Source organism: Dipteris shenzhenensis, chromosome 2, assembly GCF_047967505.1.
Source record: "Dipteris shenzhenensis isolate YYH24624 ecotype China chromosome 2, Dip_SZ_1.0, whole genome shotgun sequence".
Taxonomy (NCBI): domain Eukaryota; kingdom Viridiplantae; phylum Streptophyta; class Polypodiopsida; order Gleicheniales; family Dipteridaceae; genus Dipteris; species Dipteris shenzhenensis.
The window spans coordinates 21,014,573-21,034,828 of NC_141597.1; the positions used below are offsets into that span (position 1 = coordinate 21,014,573).

The 20,256-nt window shown below is 42.1% G+C and overlaps 1 protein-coding gene across 2 annotated transcripts; it reads left to right on the forward strand.

Moving 5' to 3' along the window:
- The first annotated feature begins 13,856 nt into the window (after positions 1 to 13,856).
- Positions 13,857 to 15,920, forward strand: LOC147904471 (uncharacterized). Of its 2 annotated transcripts, XM_087386727.1 has the most exons (2): positions 13,857 to 15,220; positions 15,287 to 15,388. In XM_087386727.1, coding segments are annotated over exons 1-2 (1,227 nt in total). In that variant the 5' UTR covers positions 13,857 to 13,995; the 3' UTR covers positions 15,289 to 15,388. The 2 variants fall into 2 exon arrangements, with proteins under 2 accessions (XP_087242853.1, XP_087242845.1); XM_087386719.1 differs by having other exon boundaries at positions 13,857 to 15,920.
- The last annotated feature ends 4,336 nt before the right edge of the window (positions 15,921 to 20,256 follow it).

Consider the following 20,256-nt stretch of genomic DNA (forward strand, 5'->3'; position numbering starts at 1 on the left):
TTAGTTTCACACTTTGGGGGGGCCCTAATCTGATGATTATTTTAAATGGCGCAACTGATGAGCGCAAATCACGCTGCGGAATATTTGCCCTATCATCAGCTGAGAATTAGATATCAGAATTAAATGGAGGGGAGGTCGGTGGGGGCACGTGGCAGGAGGGGAGGGAAAGGGGGGACACGTAAGCAAACGTGGGAAGGTGCAGAGAGGGGAGGCACAACCTTTTTGAAGGTTGTCGGGAGGTTGTCTACATTTAATAAAAGAGAGGCCTGACGACGCGGCGTTGACTGTCGATTCCCCGCCGCCGCCGCGGGTTTGGTAGCTTTTGGTGACCGGCACCATCAGCGCTCGGCCGCGCCGGCCGACGGCAACTGGTCCGAGTATCCCTCCTGAGTCCTGTGTCTTATCTGCTCCTCCCTGGCCCCACGTGGCTCCTCCATGGCCCCCACCGTCTCCCACGTGGCTCCCCTTCCCTCAGCAACACCATCAGCATGACGCCTTGATTCTCTTCCATCGAAGCTTCCTCGAATCACTCACCTTTCCTTTACAGTTTAAAGTTTAACCTCAATAAAGTGAGAACTTTTCCCCCCTCTCTTCTTTGTTTTTGTTTTTTCAAGTCGGATGCTCCTTTACGTTTCCTCTCCCTCACCTGGCAAGCAATTGCTCCCCCCCCCCTCCCCCACTCCAAAAAGTTGAAACTTGACAGTGGAATCTCGGACCTTTAAACCTTCCAAACACCACTCTCCTGAGTCCTCTCATTCACATGCCAAGGCTTTCACCTTCCCTTGGTGCTCACAGAACGTCAATACGGGTAGGTGCTGGGCTTGCCCTTTTCGTCAAATAGACTCTAAGAGGACTCTTTCAACATGCATTTCAAAATATTGAGCCGCATGGAGGGATAAGGTATTTGACTACATAACGTCATTAAGACCCCCATGCTACCCTTTCTTTCTATGCATGAGTCAAAATTTTGACATGGTCTCACTTAAGAATGAAATATGGCATACCGATATGAAATCAAGCAAAATAAATTCCCTAAGTGACATTTACCTATAAAGCGAAATTTCTAGTATGCAAGGAGGAGTGAAACTTAAGATTTTCAAATATGATGGTTTTGATGAGTCACTTTAAATATTGCATGCATATGTATGGACACTTTTTAGTGGGGATCCCTCACCTCCACTTTTGTGAAGAATGCCTTCAACCCTAAATTCCTAGAGAAGCCATGACATCTTTCATAATTATCACATTTTCATCTAAAAGTGTCAAATACAAAAGTCTTGCATGTAATCGCTCTCAAATATTAATTATAAGGATTGTATAATGGTGAGAAGAGTTTTAGAAGAGAATGTCTCAAGCTTTCCATGAGATAATTGGAGAATAATATTTTAAAGCAAGTTTCAATCAATTAACTTAAGGAAGTCTTGTAAAGGCAAAACTTTTGCTCTAGATGCATTGAATCAAACCCAAAAGGAAGTTTTTTGGATTATCAAAGAAGAATTGGTTTTCAACAAATGGTGGATCACCGTCTCTCCCTTGTGCTTCGTGAAAGCAGCAATATAGAAAAGCTTTAGAAAACTGATGATGTCTTATAAAATGCTTATGGCCATAAGATCAATGCTAACAAAACATGCCTAGTCATTGCATCAAAATCTCAAAACCTCACTACAATGTAAGAAAATGTCAAGCAATTAAAAAAATAGAGGAAACTTTGAGTGATTAGAGGCCTTGGGATGCTTTTGATATTGTCTTAATGATAAACAATAGCTACACATTCATCAAAGTGGACACTGATCTAGATTTGCATAGAAAATAGAAGACATTGATTATTGGTTGCTAAAGAGATGGGCCAAACTTTGATGGTTGTGAGATAACATACATCCTCAATTTCATGCCTTTACGATAAATTGAATTCCTATCAAGCATTAATGGTGTACATGGATTGATAACACCGCAAGAGTAGTGCACATGTATCTACCTCTCCTAGCCTTATCCTCTCTACTTTCCTTGCTATGTTCTATATGTTAATAGGACCCCCCAGTTGATAGAAATGGGGTATTGATAAAATTTTTCACTTTGGGGAAGGGGGGGCAGGGGGGAGAGGGCGGCAGGGAGGGTTGCATGGCCTTACACGTGGTGATAGACACATGTCGTTGGGTTTATGGTGGGTTCTCGAGTGTTCCAAGGGCTATTAAGGGGCATTTGCTTGCATGCAATCATGGTTTGTTGCCTCCACAATGTAGTCGAGGAACTTGAGCGGGATAAATTTGGCATTCCAAGGATGGATGTCCCGGTCCGTGATCATGAAGGCGAAGGCTTTGGCTGCGATCGAAGAGAAGGATGACGAGGAGGATGGTGAAGGGGAGCATATTTGGAAGGGCCGGTTGCTCTACGTGATGGAGTTCCAATGGAGGCGTGAGTTTGGAGTTTGTGTTTTGATGCATGCTGTGATTGGGTTTTGGGTAGTCTGTGTTTGAATCTCCTCATTATTGCAGGACGAAACCTCGTAGGGCTCGAAAGTCTGCTAGATCGGCTGGTAAGAAAAGCTTAGAGCTGAAAGTGTTCAAGCTGAGCGTGACGGTGGGTATTGGAGGCAGAGATGTGGATTTGGCTATTCTTACCAACATAGAGAAGTTTTTGCAGGACGCTCGTATCTCTGGTTTCCGTGCAGTCGAGAGAGGAGGTGCATTGTCGTACTTGCACCTGCAGATGGTGGCTCGAATTTTCGGTCAAAGTATTCTCACCATAAATATCTTGATTCAGAAATACGTTGGGTGGGATTTTAATAGGGATGAATTTTCCATGTTAGTTTCGTTAAGAAGCAAAACTTTTATATCGGTGTTGAAAGTTTGTGTGCCCTATTAAAAACAAATCTTTGAAAGGCTAGAGGGTGTGGTGAAGTGTCGTGCAATTAAGCAACACAATATGCACACATTCCATGGAATGTTATGGTACTGCTTGAAAGATTTCAGCCAGCCTCATTTCCAAAGTGTTTGCAAAAATGTGAGTGTGGAGGATTTGGAAGTTGGGAAGGAGCTATATGTCAGGTACGGGGAAGACGAGATTAAGAATCAGGTTTGTCTCACCAATGCAAATATTTTTTATCGTTGTTTTATGTATTGGAAGTTCAAGCAGGTTTGCAGACTGGGTATGCCTTTCAACAAATGTTTGCTAAGATGTTACATTCTGGATGTTGGAAATTGCAAGAAGAATGCACTTTAGGGAGATCCAGTCTTCACATATGTTTCAAAGCATTATACTACTCACATGCGATATAGATTTGAACACTAAAAGAAAGCTCACGTGTATTTCATCAACAAGTCACCATACACTGTGAGAATCGAGATCAATAGAGAAGATGAAATACACAAAACACTTTTTATTTAAGACTCAAGATCAATTCGACACGAGCTCACCACTACCATGGATTGTTGCTCTTACAAGATGGATTGCAGCTCTTACAACACTACTAACGACTCTAGTATGACATCTATATGCAGCTGCTACTATCAATGACTCTTACTGGCTCGAGGCCATGACAAAAGGAACAACTACATCTCCCTACTGCAGTTTGTAGAAGCGTCTGTCGCCTTGAACATTTTGTCGCCTCTCCACAAGAAGCAACTCACGAGGCTACCATGCATAGGTTATCGTCTCCAAAGACCAATCAACACAAAGCTTATTGCCATGTAGTTGCCCACAGTCCATCACATGGTTCGTGATTGCATGGTCCAACTAACGAACAAGCTCCACGAGAATCAGCCAACCACAAGTATTATTGAAACCTTAGGGCAACATTATGCTTCCCCATGAGGATGTAATAAACTAGAAAATCGAAGAAACCCCCCCATGACTGAAATGGGGAGAGAAAATCAGAACAAAGAAGAACCAAGCACAATCATCAAGGCTAAAATGTGACCAACGCAATCGACAGAGTCCAACCACCTCAAACAATCACCATCTGGTGATTTTCAAATATGCCGTTGATCTCAAAAAACCCAGTCTTTTTTTGTCACAAATCTAGAAATTCACTAGTCGATGGTACTTTGTTTGCAATGTATGCCTTCTCCTTCGTTTTTCAGTCTTCTTCATCTTTTTGTTTCTTGTAGCATTGACGTTCAAATTGTTTAGGTTTACCACAGTAATGACAAGTCTTATCTCCCATAGCCTTTTGTTTATCTCTCATTGCATAGGCATGTTCACCAGGTGAGAACAACAAGTATTCACACTTATCCTCACTCAACAACATGGCCACACAATCAAGATAGTCCGCATCATCATCTTATCGAAGAATCTTAATATTGTCATGATATTTTGAAGGTAGGCTCTTCAAAAGGATGGCGTTCTTATCTTCATCTTCTACTCTGGACCCAACATCGTTGCTTTGCTTCAGGAGAGTCTGCATGTGGTTAAGAAAGAGTCCTAACCTCTCTGTTTCCTCCATTTTAAAATCAAAAAATTCTTGCTTCAGCATGGATTTTGAATGTTTCATACGTACGCTGAACAGTGTTTTGAGAATAATCCAATTCTCTGCTACAGCCTTCCTACATCAATATGATGAAAATATTCTGCTCCGAGGGCTCGACCCATCATACAAGTGCTCATTAATTTTTTTGTTCCCATAGAGGGACCTTCTTTGCCTTGTGACCACTACTTTTGGGTTTCTTCTCCATCCCTAATACCACACTCTAGAGGTTTTTGTGCATAAACCACAGCTTGGTAGATAATTGCCAGCTAGAAAATTTCTGACCGTTGAATTTTACAAAGGTCGCCTCAGACTTCTCTTTCTTCATGGAGTCCATATCACTCAACACCTGACCAACACTCTTAAATTTTTCTTGATAGTAGGATACTCATGCTCTAATACCAAATCTTGGAAATTGCAAGCAGAATGCACTTTAGGGAGATCCACTCTTTACATATATTTCAAAGCACTATACTACTCACATGTGGTATAGATTTGAGCACTAAAAGAAACCTCATGTGTATTTCATCAATAAGTCACCATAGACTGTGAGAATCGAGATCAACAGAGAAGATGAAATACACAAAACACTTTTTTTTCAGACTCAAGATCAATCTGACACGAGCTCACCACTATTGTGGATTGTCGCTCTTACAAGATAGATTGCAGCTCTTACGGCACTACTAATGACTCTGGTATGACCTCTATATGCAGCTGTTAGTATCAATGACTCTTACTGGCTCGAGGCCACAACAAAAGGAACAACTAAATCTCCCCACTGCATTTTGTAGAAGCATCTACAGCCTTGAACATTCTGTTGCCTCTCCACAAGAAGCAACTCCACAAGGCTGCCATGCATAGGTTGCCACCTCCAAAGACCAATCAACTCAAAGCTTATTGCCATGTAGTTGCCCATCACTAATCAATCCATCACATGAGCCAATCACACGGTTCGTGATTGCAAGGTCCAATTAACCAACAAGTTCCACGAGAATTAGCCAATCACAAGTGTTATTGAAACCTTAGGGCAATATTATGCTTCCCCATGAGGACGTAATAAACTAGAAAACCCAACACCAGACATTTATATCCCTCTACGGCGTGGATAATTCCTTTCCAGGGAAAAGGGATGGATGCTATGCGGGCTCCAAACCTCCAGAAGAGTATGGTTTCACCGACCTCTATCATGCCAGGTGATGTTAGTCCCATTTTATTCTGTTGCAACTCACGATCCACTCATCCGCGAGCATACCAACACATTAAAGGTGTTGTGGATGCGCCTAGATACTTTGACCGTATGTGGACTCCATATGCCACACTTTCTGCTAGTGCTCCTATCGATGTTCCAAACGAGAACTTCCTGGGGCAAATGAAAGTGTGCTCAGTGTCAACGGATCTGAGAGTGTCCCATCTGAACGAGTTCATCGACCCAGAAAGGAGCCAGCTCCTACTACTGATGCAAGCCGGTCTTCCAGCAGCACGTCCCCTAATTTACTAGACTTTCTACCTATGATAGCTAGAATGAGGAACGGAATCCATATTGCATGAAATGTGTGTTGATAAGAAGAGTAGTAGCTTGTTTGCAAAGCTTGTAGCTCGAAATCCCATTTTGGATATCTGATTGTTGCTGGGAATCCGGATTTGGGAAATTTACAGATGTAATGAATTCTCGCAATCTAAATATTCTATGCTTGTAATGGACATAGAAGTTGTATTCGGCAACATGCTTGCAATCTTTGTTGATTTTTAGTAATTTTGGCCGCAATGGGTTATAAGTTAATTCTGGCAATTAATTAGGACGTTTAGCCATAGGTTGATGTTCAATATGTTTAATTTGGATGCTTAAGGTTATGAAATCAATTAGTACAAATAAGCATAGGAGCGATTAGGAGAGATGCGCTTATGAAGCTCACAAGAGTTGTGAAATTGAAATCGAAAGACCTTTTATAATATTGTCTCTTCTCCTAGTTGGAGAAGCATGTGAGCATGTTCGCATCTTGGAGAAGAGTTGTGTTATAGCTAGAGTAGGTTTTGGGAGGAAAGGTAGAGAGCAGAAGTAAACAGGGAAAAAAGGGGAGAAAGAGGACAAAAGTGAGAGCATGTAATATGTGTGCGCGGCGCGCGCGCATGTGTGTGTGTATGCACATGCACACACACACACACATGTGCATGCATGCACGTGCACATGCCTTTGTGTGTGTGTGTGTGTGCGTGTGCGCATGTGTGTATGTTTAGATTAAAAAGTCCCATCAATAATTGAGCCATACAATTAATTCCATCAATTGGATAAAAAGTTAAAAAAGAAAAACATATAAGGAAAAAAAGTTTGAGACATCTAAGTTGAAAAATGCAACTAGAGTTTGCAAAAATTCTGATCAAATTAAGAATTTTTAATAATATTGAGTTTGACAAACATAATATTGAAAAAAGATGTTGAATCCTTAGGCAGTCCAAGTTCTAAGCTTGGGGTCCACTTACCTGCCACCATCCAAACAAACCAAGTGTTAGAACATCATAGTTACGTTTGGGTAGACAGGTAATGCTTGTTTTCCCCAGCTTGTTATCGCTTTACCTAGGAATATTGACAACCATATGGACTCTTAGATAATTTAAAAAAACAATTTAACCACAAGTGAAGTTTAAGTCACAAGTGGAGTAAGGAGCGAATGAGTGCATGGGTTAGAAGGGATTAGAGGAGATATGAGACGATTAGTGGGCTTGGTATGTGGGGTGGTTAAAAAGAAAGTGTAAAGCAAAGATTTCACGTGGGTACAGAAAAGAATAATTCATAGTTAGGGAAGTATGCATGTGTGTGTGTGCGTGAGTGTGTAAAGACATACGTGTCTGTGTGTGAGATACATTTACTAATCAAATTTATTTATTTCTTTTGTGTGTGTGTGTGTGTGTGTGTGTGTGAGAGAGAGAGAGAGAGAGAGAGATTTGGGGGCAAAGGCAGGGCTCTCACTTGGTTAGGTAAGGAGCTTGCCTTGGTTCTAATATCTATATATAAGGCATGGCATGAAAGAAGACGTCTTCCATATACTTGATTCTAAGACAAGAGACATCCTTTGAGACACTATGAAACTCCTAGAGGGAAGGTGCAAAGTATGAAAGTTGATCTTGAGAACTCTGCTTCCATTTGTTACCTAACTTCTATTGCTTGGATACAATTGCATGTTGCTCTTCGTTATTCTATTCTTTGTTGAGATGTTTTATCCTCAAATGTATGTCAATACACATTCTCATTTCAAAATGATACCTAGGTTAGATTTGCAACAACAAAGAATGTTGCCATGAAGTGGTGCGCACTAGTAGATGATGGACATCAGGTGATGTCCAGAGACAACAGGCCATTATGGGCACTAGAAGATGGGCATAGCCTATGAGAAGGATATAGCCATGATGTAAAAGGCTATTGGGTATATTGGTCATACTTTGAAGGTAGAGCACACAAACTCTTCTACATGATCTGAGTAGAGAAAGTGGATGCGAAGAGTGAGATATAAGATCACTTGGGGCCATGTCGAAGGCATAGTGCATGACGGGACTCACAATGGCTATAACAAAGGCCCAAAGGCATAGTGCATGACAAGACTCGCAATGGCTATAACAAAGGCATAGTCCACGATAGGACACGACATGGTGATGCCCTAGTGAAGGGCATGTGATGTACATAGACCAAGTGAGGCTAAAGAAGTGACATGTAGAGCTATAAGCTCATGAAGGCTATTGAGCCAACCCCTCGCCAAGGGCTAGAGGAGAAGCATTTGCTATTGTTTGATTATTTATGTGCCAAGGCTTTGGGAGACATCAAAGCCTAGCATGCCAATGGACACACTAATGAGGAATGGGAACAATTTGATAACTCACATAACTACATGTGAATGGACTAACAAGGGAAAGTTGCCTTTGTAGAGAAACTCTAATCATGAACAAAGAACTAGACCCTTGAATTGAAGTAAACAAGATATTGGTAGCTAAGTTCCTCTAGTTTTGTTCCATTGGAACGAAGTTCATCCAATTCGTCTACATGACAACCAAGCTTATCTAGGTCAGTTAAATGGTACCTAGACCCATCTAGTTTGGCTACATCGTATATTTCCAATATAAATAGATTCATCTAGTTTAGTTACATGGTACCCAAGTTCATCTGGTTTGGCCACCCCAAAACCATGGCCCCTCAAAACTTTGGTTTGACAATACCATGTTCCCAAGACCATGGGCACCAAAGGCATGTTCCTAATAATTGTGGGCTTGAAGTTGTCGGCTAACTGTGAACTAATTAAGAATCTCAACCAAGAAACTTCCCCTTGCTTTGGCCATTGCGATTGCACCCACATGCTGTGAAAAACTACACCAACTTTCCCCCTCTTTCTTAATTGTAGGGATCCCTCCTCATCCCATTTTCATGGGTTGCCACTTGCCCACATACAACCCACAACCTCCTCTCCATGGCCACCCCTTGATCTTGCATGAAAGCTGCATGTTGGTTTCACTTCTGGACATGGTCTAGAATGCAATTTGCAATATTATATAAAAGAAAATCATCAACTTCTAAGGGAAGGCATGCATCTTTAGTTCCAATCTTAGAGTGTGTGCATGTACATATGAAGATTTGGGTGCTTGAAGAGAGTAACCTAGGTACATGTTTCACACACAATGACATGTAGTGGGGGGAATCCATAATTTTGGAGATTTCGTCAAACCAAACAGGAGGAATAAGCTACACAAAATCCATAAGAAATGTGATGGATTATGTGGCATTATGCATTTAGGGTTTTATAGTAGTTTGATGACTCTTTCTATGGATAATATCGATGCCTCTACTGACCACATCAAAGTAATTAAAAAGCATACATTGATTGTCCTTATATGGACATTAGGACATAGGGAAGTATAATGTGACCATTTTGCATTGTCAAATTTTGCCAAAATTTAACAAAACTCTGAAAATTACTAGCAATTGGGTATTTAGATCGTCAAACTTCACGACATTCCTTACATCAGTTTCTACTCAATTTAATACAATTTTGAATTATTTTCAAATAGGGGACCTATTCTACTTCTTTCCTATATTCCTTAGCATTATGAGGCCATCTCTTTGTTTAAAAAATGGTCATGAGAAAATGCCTATTTATTGAATTTTGAGATTGATAAATGAGGCGATATTTTATAATTTAGGAATATGACTCATTTTTCTAGATGATCTTGAGTGATTGGCCAAGGAAATCAATAAAAAATAAGATACCCCACTCAGCTTGCAACCAATGTAGTCATCACTCAAAGGAAATGGGGGATATTGGCACCATAAGTGAGCAAGTCAAAAGGCAATGAGTTATATTATATCCTAATTAGGTATATTGTATGTAGGTGCCCAAGGCATGGCTGCAAGGTTGGGCCTAAAAATGGATTTATTTTGGTGTAGTTAATAAAACCTAAGGACATTCACAACACTTAATTAATGTTATTTAAGGAATGATGATTGAGTTAGCATCTCGGGGAATCACACCCAAGAAAGTTGAGTTTTGGTTTTGACCTTCCAACTCAAAGGTGTTTGAGTATGATAACTCATGAAACTAAGATCTCTAGTAAGATGGATTTTGAATTTGAAATCGCTAGTCAGATGGGTGTTGAGAGTAACCAAGCTCCCCATATCAACCTCATAATGGGTGTTGAGAGTAGCCAAGCTCCCTAAATCAACCTCATAATAAGAAGAACTAAATGTGCACATAATTTTTAATGTGTATATAATATTCTACATGTAGACACACGTGTAGTGTAGATGATGAACGCATCTTTTGCAAAAAATGTGCATAAACATAGCATAAGCTGGATTTTTTAATGAGATTAAGAATGTTTTAGAGAATCATGGCTAGGCCATTAGATTTATATGGTTAGGTGATATAGGTGTTAAATCTTTTGCAAAAAAAGGGCTCATCAACCAATGTGGTTTACTCCAGTGGTTGGATTGTCAGACTGCGTGCATGTTGGTCCCATGTTCAAGTCTTGCCTATGCTCAGTTATTGGATGATTTTCGATGGTCACCCTTGCAGGGGGGGCTTGTTGAGACCGCCACAAAAAAAAAGGGGCTTATCATTTGCATAAGGTGGATTTTTTGATGCGATTAAGAATGTCTTAGATGGTCATACCTAGGCCACCAAAAATTCATACAGTTACAGGATGTAGGTGTTAAATCTATTAATGATCCCCAACACTATGAGATACTTGTAGCTAATATCACGTTACTTCATAGATGCAATATCTTTTAAATCACATATGGCCATAAGATGAAAAATCCATAACTTTTAAACTATAAGCACCAAATGAAAAGTTGGATGAGAATATGGGGTTATTTTCTTATCTTCTTCTAGCTATAGAAAACACTTGTTACTATAGGAGCACATCAAATACATATGATCCTTAATCTTCATGCTTTTGATGGAGTTTGTTGTTAACGTTTACTAAGATCCTACTATGGTTCTCTATCTTCCTATCGTGTGATCGATGGCCTATTTCGGGACCCCCAATCGGCCGTTTTGGGTGGACTGGGTTGGTCACCCAATTGGGTCTAACCAACTACGACTGGTGGCTATATAAGAGCAAGCTCGTGAAGCCCATCATCATCGCTGGCTACAACAACCATGATTCCTTAGTATCTAGCCTCCGTTCGGCCTCTCCGTTCGGCCTAGAGTCATCCGAGACCGACCCCCAGAGTTGCTCTATTCTGCGCCACTAGGCTACCAATCACACAAGAACTGTTCGGCCCATAGCCATCCGGGACCGACCCCCAGAGCCACGGTTCTATCATGTGATCGGTGGCCTATTCTCCTTATGTTTGAATAGAATATATTCCATGCTTCTTAACATCACCTTGAAAACTAGGAGTAAAGGTAGAACTAGATGAGAACAAGAGGATTTACATGTGGCCAAAGACAAATATTATGTGCATAGCATGAATTTACTTCCTTAGAATATTTTGGGTGTTAATAGTGGCATTCACAATAAGTGTAGCCCATCCTTCAGGTACTATCACATATGTTGTGTCTCATGTGCATTGGATCCTTATAATATGACTTTATTTTTTTGTGGACTTTTTCGAGGTCACCTTGCATTTTGGTGCTCTCTTTTACTTCTTTCATGAGAGATTATCCCTTTCTTTATTTATGAGGTTTTTTTTTCAATAAATAAATCAATAACATGCCAAGTTTATTAGATGGGGGGGGGGGGTGGTTAGCCCTTTCTTTATTTATGAGGTTTAAAAGAGCACATGTATAAGATAGTAATTAATATTTGTTGAAATAAAATGAGGATCCCTTCCCTTCAAGCATGCATATTTGTATGTGCAATAGAACATTTAAAACATGGACTTACCTATTGAAATGTCTTTTAAAACAAGTGTGTGCGAGTGGGTTTGGGGTGCAGATTCACATGCACAAACACGAACATTGATGGGGGCATGACTTGAATGTGGATGGACATGATCATGGACAAAAACATGGAGTAGACATGGACATCGACAAGGATGCGAACTAAGCGAGTGCTTGCACATATGCACGCTTCACACCCACATCATACGCACACAATCTGAGGAGGTCCATGTTGATTGGGAAGCATTATTCACAATTATAACTTAAGTTTTCATTATTCATGAGAAAGTGTGGCAATACATGAATCTTAGCAAAGAAAGCTCCAACATGCAAAGGTACAATTTCATGTACGAAGTACATGTTGAGAGAGAGAGAGAGAGAGACAGAGAGAGAGAGAGATGTGTGTGTGTGATAACTTAAGTTTTCATTATTCATGAGAAAGTGTGGCAATACATGAATCTTAGCAAAGGAAGTTCCAATATGCAAAGATACAATTTAATGTACAAAGTACATGGAGAGAGAGAGAGAGAGAGAGAGAGAGAGAGAGAGAGATGTGTGTGTGTGTGCGTGCGCGTGCGCGCTTCCCTGTGCATGTGGTGTGCTCTTGTGCCATTGTGAAACAACTCGCACTCACATAGGAAAGCAAATGAGCTTTTGACTTTGTTGGTTGAGCTCTCTAGTGGAAAGTGTGCAAGTTTCCCTTGAATGCCACTCAATTGGGGTGAGTCCTTCTTCAGAGGTTGTAAAAGGTAGTTGTAAAATGGTAACCGCGCCTAGTTTTGCATCTCCCCTCGTTCTTTTCTACATCTTTTGGATGTTATTAGTTTATGCAAGAAAACAAACATATTTGGGTCCCTACAATTAGGATTGTGATTTACCGGCCCCTCTCCTAATGCATCCAAATCTCTCTCTCTCTCTCTCTCTCTCTCTCTCGGAAGTGAGTGAACACCTTTTAAGTGATGGTCCCTTTTGGATGGGTGTTAAGTGTGGTGATGTGATGTTACAAGCCGTGTAAGTTGGGATGTGTGGATGGAGGGGGGATGAGCAACGTGTGGTGGAGTCCCTACAATTAGGATTGTGATTTACCGGCCCCTCTCCTAATGCATCCAAATCTCTCTCTCTCTCTTTCTCTCTCTCTCTCTCTCTCTCTCTCTCTCTCTTTTGGAAGTGCGTGAACACCTTTTAAGCGATGGTCCCTTTATTTCCAATTTGGATGGGTGTTAAGTGGGGTGATGTGATGGTACAAGCCGTGTAAGTTGGGATGTGTGGATGGAGGGGGGGAGGGGGGATGAGCAACCTACAATGGGGTGGTGGGGATGAGTTGGGGTTTCGGAGGAGGGGAAGGGAGGGGTGAGTCTTGTCGGTGGGGGGGTTGGTAGTGGATGGATGGGGGGGAGGGTGTTCCACGTAGGTATGTGTGTGTGGAGAGAGAAAGAGAGAGACGGGGGGTGTGGAGAGAGAGAGAGAGAGAGAGAGGGGGGGGGGGGTGTGTGTGTGTGTGAGAGAGAGAGAGAGAGAGAGAGAGAGAGATGCGGGCAAAATGCACACACCCCAGTGCCCATTTTGCCTATGTGACATCGTTCACATGTGTGCCACTAGGTAGGGGTGTGAGTGCTTGCTTGGACTTCGGATGGTGAACTGAATCCCACGTTTGTTGGTTGGATCCAAAGTGGCTGCAAGATGATGGGACAGAGAAGCTAGGCAACAAGGGCCAGTAGTGTGTGTCATCATACCAGAGCACCACCCGAGTCGCGTTGGAGTGTGTGGCAAGAATGGCGGGTTTGGTCATCGAGCCACACAAGCGCGACCTATGCGTGCGTGTACACACTGCCACCCGAGGCCCGTAGGCCCAAAGAGAGAGAGAGAGAGAGAGAGAGAGAGAGAGAGGGATTTGAAACTTGGACGCAAGGGGTGAAAAAAAAAAGTCCATGGGTGCAAACGTGGTGGGGCACACGTGTCAACGTCTTGGGCATCGTCTTAAGGAGTCGTCGTTTTTGACTATTGACTGGTTCTCGAGGGGAGGAGGAGAGCATATGAAAGCACAAGTTCGACGCAGAGCCGCCATAGCCACACAGACGCACCTTCGTCGCCATAGCCTCGCACCTTCATCGCCATTTCTCCTCCCCCCTCTTCTTCCTCCCCCCCCCCCTCGCCATAGCTTCCGCAATGCCTCCCCCTGTCTCCTCTCCCTCCTCTTCCCAGCCTTGGACCCTTCAGTCCCCCGACCACCCCTCCTCCTCCTCCGATCGTTGGTTCCTCCAGAAATCGCTCCTCGACTCCCATATCCTCACCCAAGCCCTCAGCCTTGAGCTCAGTACCCCCCCCAAGCCCTCCGATCCCTCCCCTTCCTCGCCTAAATCCCTCGCCAAAGCCCTCAGCCACTGCCTCGCCGCGCGCTCCTCCTGGCAGACCGCCGACTCGCAGGGCTCCGCTGCGGCGATTCGGGCTTTGCAGCAGCACGGCCCGAGCGCTTATCTCCAACAGCAGCAACAGCAGCAGCAGCAGCAATCGCACGGGGATAGCTCCAATTCAAGCAACGCCGCGTCCCCCATGTCGACCTCCGATCTCAAAGAGAGACTCTCCGGGCCCGGAAGCCCGTTCAATAGCCCCTGTGCGAATAGCAACAGCGCCGTGGGTGCTGCTGCCTCGGGCGAGAGCAAGCCCGGAGGTGCCAGAGCTTTCCTAGCCCAGTACGAGAGTGAAGACAACAAAGGTGGGCGTTTTGCGAGCACTCTCTCGGCTCCTCGAGGTGCAACAATCGGTGCGCCTTCTATCAAGCTTGAGGAGGGGCAAGGCAACGCGGCTTGGGGGCCTAGAACAGCGGCGATGGCCTTGTCTGCTCAGGCAGCTGCGGGAGCGGGAGCTGCAAAAGTAAGCAAACGACGATCCAGAGCAACCAACAAAGCCCCAATCACCGTTCTCTCAGCAGACACGACCAACTTTCGGGCGATGGTGCAGAAATTGACCGGCATACCGTCTTCTCCTTCTGTTCAACAGAATGGATTTCAGTTTTGGGCCGCTTCAGGGATGCCTGTTTTGAAGCCCCATCCCACTCGACCTGCTCAGAGCGTTCAGGGCTTGCCTACTCTTGATACGTCCGCCTACCTTCTCTCAGACGGTGTTTCTCAAGGTCCTAGACTTCTTTCGAATGACAATCTGTTTCCAAATTCTCTCAAGCTTCCTTTTCTGCAATCATCCCAGTCACAATCAGACCCTTCTTTCGCTGTGCTTGGCATGAATCGAGCGCAAGGTAGTCTTAATCAGGCCAGCTTTTCTCCGGGAGCTGTGGACTCCGATCTGAAGTCTCTCTATTCTAGCCTTCAGGCAAGCCAAAGCACGCCACTGCAGACTTTCTGGGACTCTCTTCAGAGCGAAAAGCTGAGGGAAGAATGTTTCCCGGATAGACTCAGAAATGCAGGTTTCAATGAAAGATCAGGAGAAGGGTATGGAGCAAGAGGAGAGAACTCCGGGCAAGGCTTGTACGAGGGATTGATAGGAGAAGGGGATCAGTTCAGTGTAAGGCAGCCTGCAAGCATAGAGAACTTGCTAATGGGGGATGATAGGTCGGATATGGATTTGTCTGGGAGGCTGTATCATCCTGTGGACTCATGGCTGAGCTTCGATGGCTCCCTTACAAGCCATGCTCCCAAGATGGAGCTTGCTCGGATGACCTAAAGCCACAGGAAAGAACTAATTGGGCTACTCGGCCTCAGCATCAGAACTATACAGAAAAGAACTCTCTTGAAAGTGAAATGCATTACCATCCCTCTTTCACAGTTTCATCTCTGGTACAGAAGAGAAGATAGCTGGGATGGACACCCCTTTCGTCTGTAGACACTGGAAGAGAGAACCTCTCTAAGCTGTTCAGACTGAGGGACAAGCTTTTCAGACTGAGGGACCTTCTGAAACCTCATGAATTTTTTTCTTATGTTGTTATCAGTGAGAGCTGATTTATGGTGACGCTTACATATACTGTTCAGTAACCTTCTTTATCAAGGTAGTCCTCATGTGTTGATGCTTGCCCATAAGAAGAAAGCTCTTTGCTGTATATCAAGCTCTTAACTCCCTCTTCATGGGTCACAACATGGTATAGGCACTTTGGTTGAATCACGGTTTCATACGCTCTTGCAAAGTCTAATTCTGAATAAGTCATGTCTTGGGGAATGCAAGTATGAGCTCATGCCAACTTTAATTTTGGAAATGGAAGTAAGCGAGGTTGTAAGTGTATTGAAGAACTGCATATGGGTAGAAGAAGGTCCTTCAACTTGTCTACGCTTCTATAGTATATAGACAGAAGATGCTTTAGGAAGATGCTCTAGTTTAGTTTAGCTTCATGTTTGTCTTCCCTTCGTTGTTCCCCTTCCCTCTTTCCCTACCCTTAGGAAGAGACAACAAGAAACTAGCACTCATGGTATCGTACACCCTTGCTGAGTCTAATTTTGAAGAATCATATCCTCGGGAATGCTCATGCCAAGTCTAATTTTGGAAATGCAAGTAAACAATGTTGCTTGGATATGACACTTCTATATTATCTTGTGGAATATATAGAGAGGATACTTTAGTACTTCTCCTTACCCATGTCTCTCTCCCCTTCCCTCTCTCCTCGTACCTTGGAAGGAGCTCCAACAACCTACTTTGTTTTAACAAGCGATCAGGGTTTCTTTTGCTTTTGCAAAGTCTAATTCAGTAATGCCTTGGGAAATGCAAGTATTTAACCTGCCATAACTCATGCCAAGTCCAATTTTGGAAATGCAAGGAAAACAAGGTTGCATTCTTCTCATAAATAGTATATTGAAGCACTTTGTGTATGGGAAGAAGATGCTCAACTTGTTCACATTCTAGAGTATTTTTGGTAGTATACAGATAGAAAATGCTCTAGTACATGTGCTTTAAAAACAGGATCTACTTTAGTTTAGCTCCATGCCTCTCGCCCCTTCTCCATTTTGCTCCCCTCACTCCCTACACTTTGGAAGAGATGCCAACTACCAATTTATGTTTGAAATTGCAGTCATGATTTCATATGCTCTTGCAAAGTCTAATGTCTTGTGGAATGCACGTATGCCAAGTCTACTTTTGGAAGTGCAAGTAACCAAGGTTGCATTCCACTCATGAGTAGTGGTTTGAAGAGCTTGTATATGCGTAGAAGATGCTTCAACTTGCCTACATTTTTGAGACTTTTTCTTGTGGTATAAAGAAGATGCTTTAGTTGTGCTTTACAAACATGGTCTACTTTTATTTTAGCTCCATGCCTCTGTCCCCTTCTTTGTTCCCCTTCCTCCCTAGAGTATTTTTGGTGGTATATAGATAGAAAATGCTCAGTACTTGTGCTTTAAGAACATGATCTACTTTATTTTGGCTCCATGCCTCTGTCCCCTTCTTTGTCCCTCTTCCCTCTCTCCCCTTCTCCCATACAAAGCCCTCTCTCCCCTTCTGCTGTACAAAGTGAAGATCTTGTTCATACAAACTCCACTCCCCCTTGTTTTGTAAAATCTCCTTGCGTGTAGTTGTTGTCCATTACATGCCCTATGCTTATATTTTGATTTATCCTCCAATTCTTTAATGACAATTTTGTAAGGTCCATTCTAGAATGCTAGCGCAAAACATTGTGTGCTACATTGATGACTCTACTAGTGTACCTACTAGTGTACTATTGAGCTTATATGGAGGTACATGATGCTTTAACTCATTAACATTTATAGAATGGTGTTTTCTTTTAGCTTTATTCTATCTGTTAAGAAATTATCAACTCTCTCTCTCTCTCTCTCTCCTACACATTCCTTAAGTGGAGTGGCTCACCTCAACACACAACATAGGAGGTGGGCACGAGCATTCATGCTTTACAATTTGAGATCTAGCTTTAAAGTGACCACACTTGTGTGATATAAGGTATGTAATTACTTGCATGTACGCTTGAAGATTAATGATGTTGCGGAAAGCCTTCATTACTCATCCTACTTGTGTTTTGATTATAATACTTTTTCATGCCTTTGTATAGACTTGATAGTTTTATTGGCTATTGTGCTCAACAGAGGTAGGAAAGACAAAAATGTAAAATGGCATCCTCTACATAGGCTTGACTCCACAATGTAGAGGATACATTGATTTGAGTAGACCACCTAGAACAACATGATTATTATGAACACTCAACAATCCTCCTCAAATAAGATGCTTTAATCACCTAGCCAATTGTGCTAGATTGTTGAAACATATGTTTTTATAAAGTGATTGTTTTCCATATGTTATAAAGGGTTTTATCGCACCATAGAGAGTTGAACTTCATTGGTGGATTACAAGGATACATGGAGTTTAGTAGATATTCATCAAAGCTCATGAAGCATTCAACCTAATCCGACTTTACTTGCTTCCCTATTAAGACAAGTCATGGTTTGGGGTCAACGGAACCTATGACTCTATACTTCTAAATAAAACAAACACTACCTACAAAAATCAACATCCATTCCCTTGAGGTATGTTTTAAATAGCAAACACAAGATGCACCGCAAATGAATAGGATGCCAATAAGAACATGATATAATGTGGTGAGGAAAAGAGGTATTTGGGTCCATCGACTTGAGCTAAGTAACCCCCCCCCCGCCCCCCCCTCCATCAGTTGATCCAAACCTAGGACCCATTTTTCAAAGTATGATAGAGCTTGAAGGGATATGGATCTTGCCTTGCTACATAATAAGTAATCATGCCCTACCAAGGTCTTTTCATTTTGATGTGAGGAAAAGATGTTAAACAAAGATCTCTATGAGAAAGATTTGCATTTGAAAATGACGATGTAGTTTTAAAATAGAACTTTAGATTTGATCTAGGAGTTAAGAGTGAGTTGATTAAATTGAGGGAATTTTGAACGCGATTCAATATTGTGCTCCTTACATTTCAAATGAAGGGAAAATGTTTCATAATGAAGGGAAAAATGGACGTTCTATGAGGTCGCACTCATACTAGGTTTGAGAATAAAGTTTTCGTGGAATCTAAGGGAGATTGTGAACTTGAGTGCTTGTTTGAAAGGGGGATGAAGAAACCCTTATAAAAATATACAATGGTGTCTAACTAGAAAAATTTGCCCATATGAGGCTTTGCTTTCAAGAGCTTACATCATTGGATAAGGGCTCTTAACAAACTTGTAATTTGTGCACATGAGAGAGGATTTTAGGGTTCTTATGAAAGAGACCCAAAAGATTTTATTTGAAAGATTAAGCAAACCATCTATACACTAGAAATAAATTTGTAGATTTGAATAAAAGTGTCAAAATTTGAATGACTTTGAAGGCCTTGTGTGCGAAAAGGAAAGATCTTTAAAAAATGAGAGGGAAAGGATATGCTCTTGAAATTTATTTATTTATGTGTTCTAGGCTTTTGCCTTCTTTCACACGTTGTCTCAACATAGTGACTACATACATCAAGTAATCGCCTCTATAAACTCTTCCAACTTGAGTCCATGTCATAAAAATGAAGCCTTACATGGATAATTCATTGAGGTGATGTGTGCCTTGGCGAAGTAAGGACAAGGTTTCCTAAGGGATATGGATGTCATGTAGGCCTAATCAATGACAAGGTGCCTACTGATCCCATGGAGTATACCCCAAGGAAATATTTAAGATTATAAGCAACAATCAAATAAAAAACTCACAAGAATATATAATTATAATTAAACCTTATAAAAGTTCAAGAGGCTTTTGGAGTGCTTGCCCTTTAGTGCCTGAGGGTGCACGGTATTGAGGCACACAAGAATTGTTGTGTGAAAACCCTTTCTTTTGTGCCCCTAGATCTCCCTAAGAAAAGGGAAACCTATGTTGTCAACTGAAAGGGGCGTGCATTTTACGTGTTATGCAAGATTGGCATCTCTTTCTTTTTGCTTGTGCTCCTCCAAAAATGCTCTTTTTCCTTTCCTTTCCACCTCTTAAAAGTTATAATGTCAAATCCATCAATTGGTACTTACTGAGCTAAGCCATTTTTAATTCCTGTCTCGTCATTTTTTGCCTTTTAAGGTTTTCTTTTTTGTAGATTATGACTTAGAATGCTATGACACCATAATTTCTACTAATGTTAACCCACTGAGGCATTGTAACTCATGATCGTTTGTGCACCATTCAGCACACATGGGGTTGTCATCCTTGATTTGATGGAAGTTGCGTGGTAGCTGTTTGCCATCCGTGATGATGGAGGTTGTGTGGTAGCTGCCATGGAATGAGATTGGAGTTACTAAGTATACGCACAAGCACACTAATGTAAGCTAACCATTCTTTATACTTTATGTTTAAGTGGAAAGACAACAATGATGCAACAATGGTGGAAGAAATGGGATTTGCCTCCCCCATTGCCTTTGGAAAACCCTCCCCCCTCCCTTTCTAAATTCGCACCCTCCCCTCCTCCAATGGATTACCTTTTTGAATTCTTTTCAATTTTGGGGACCTACCC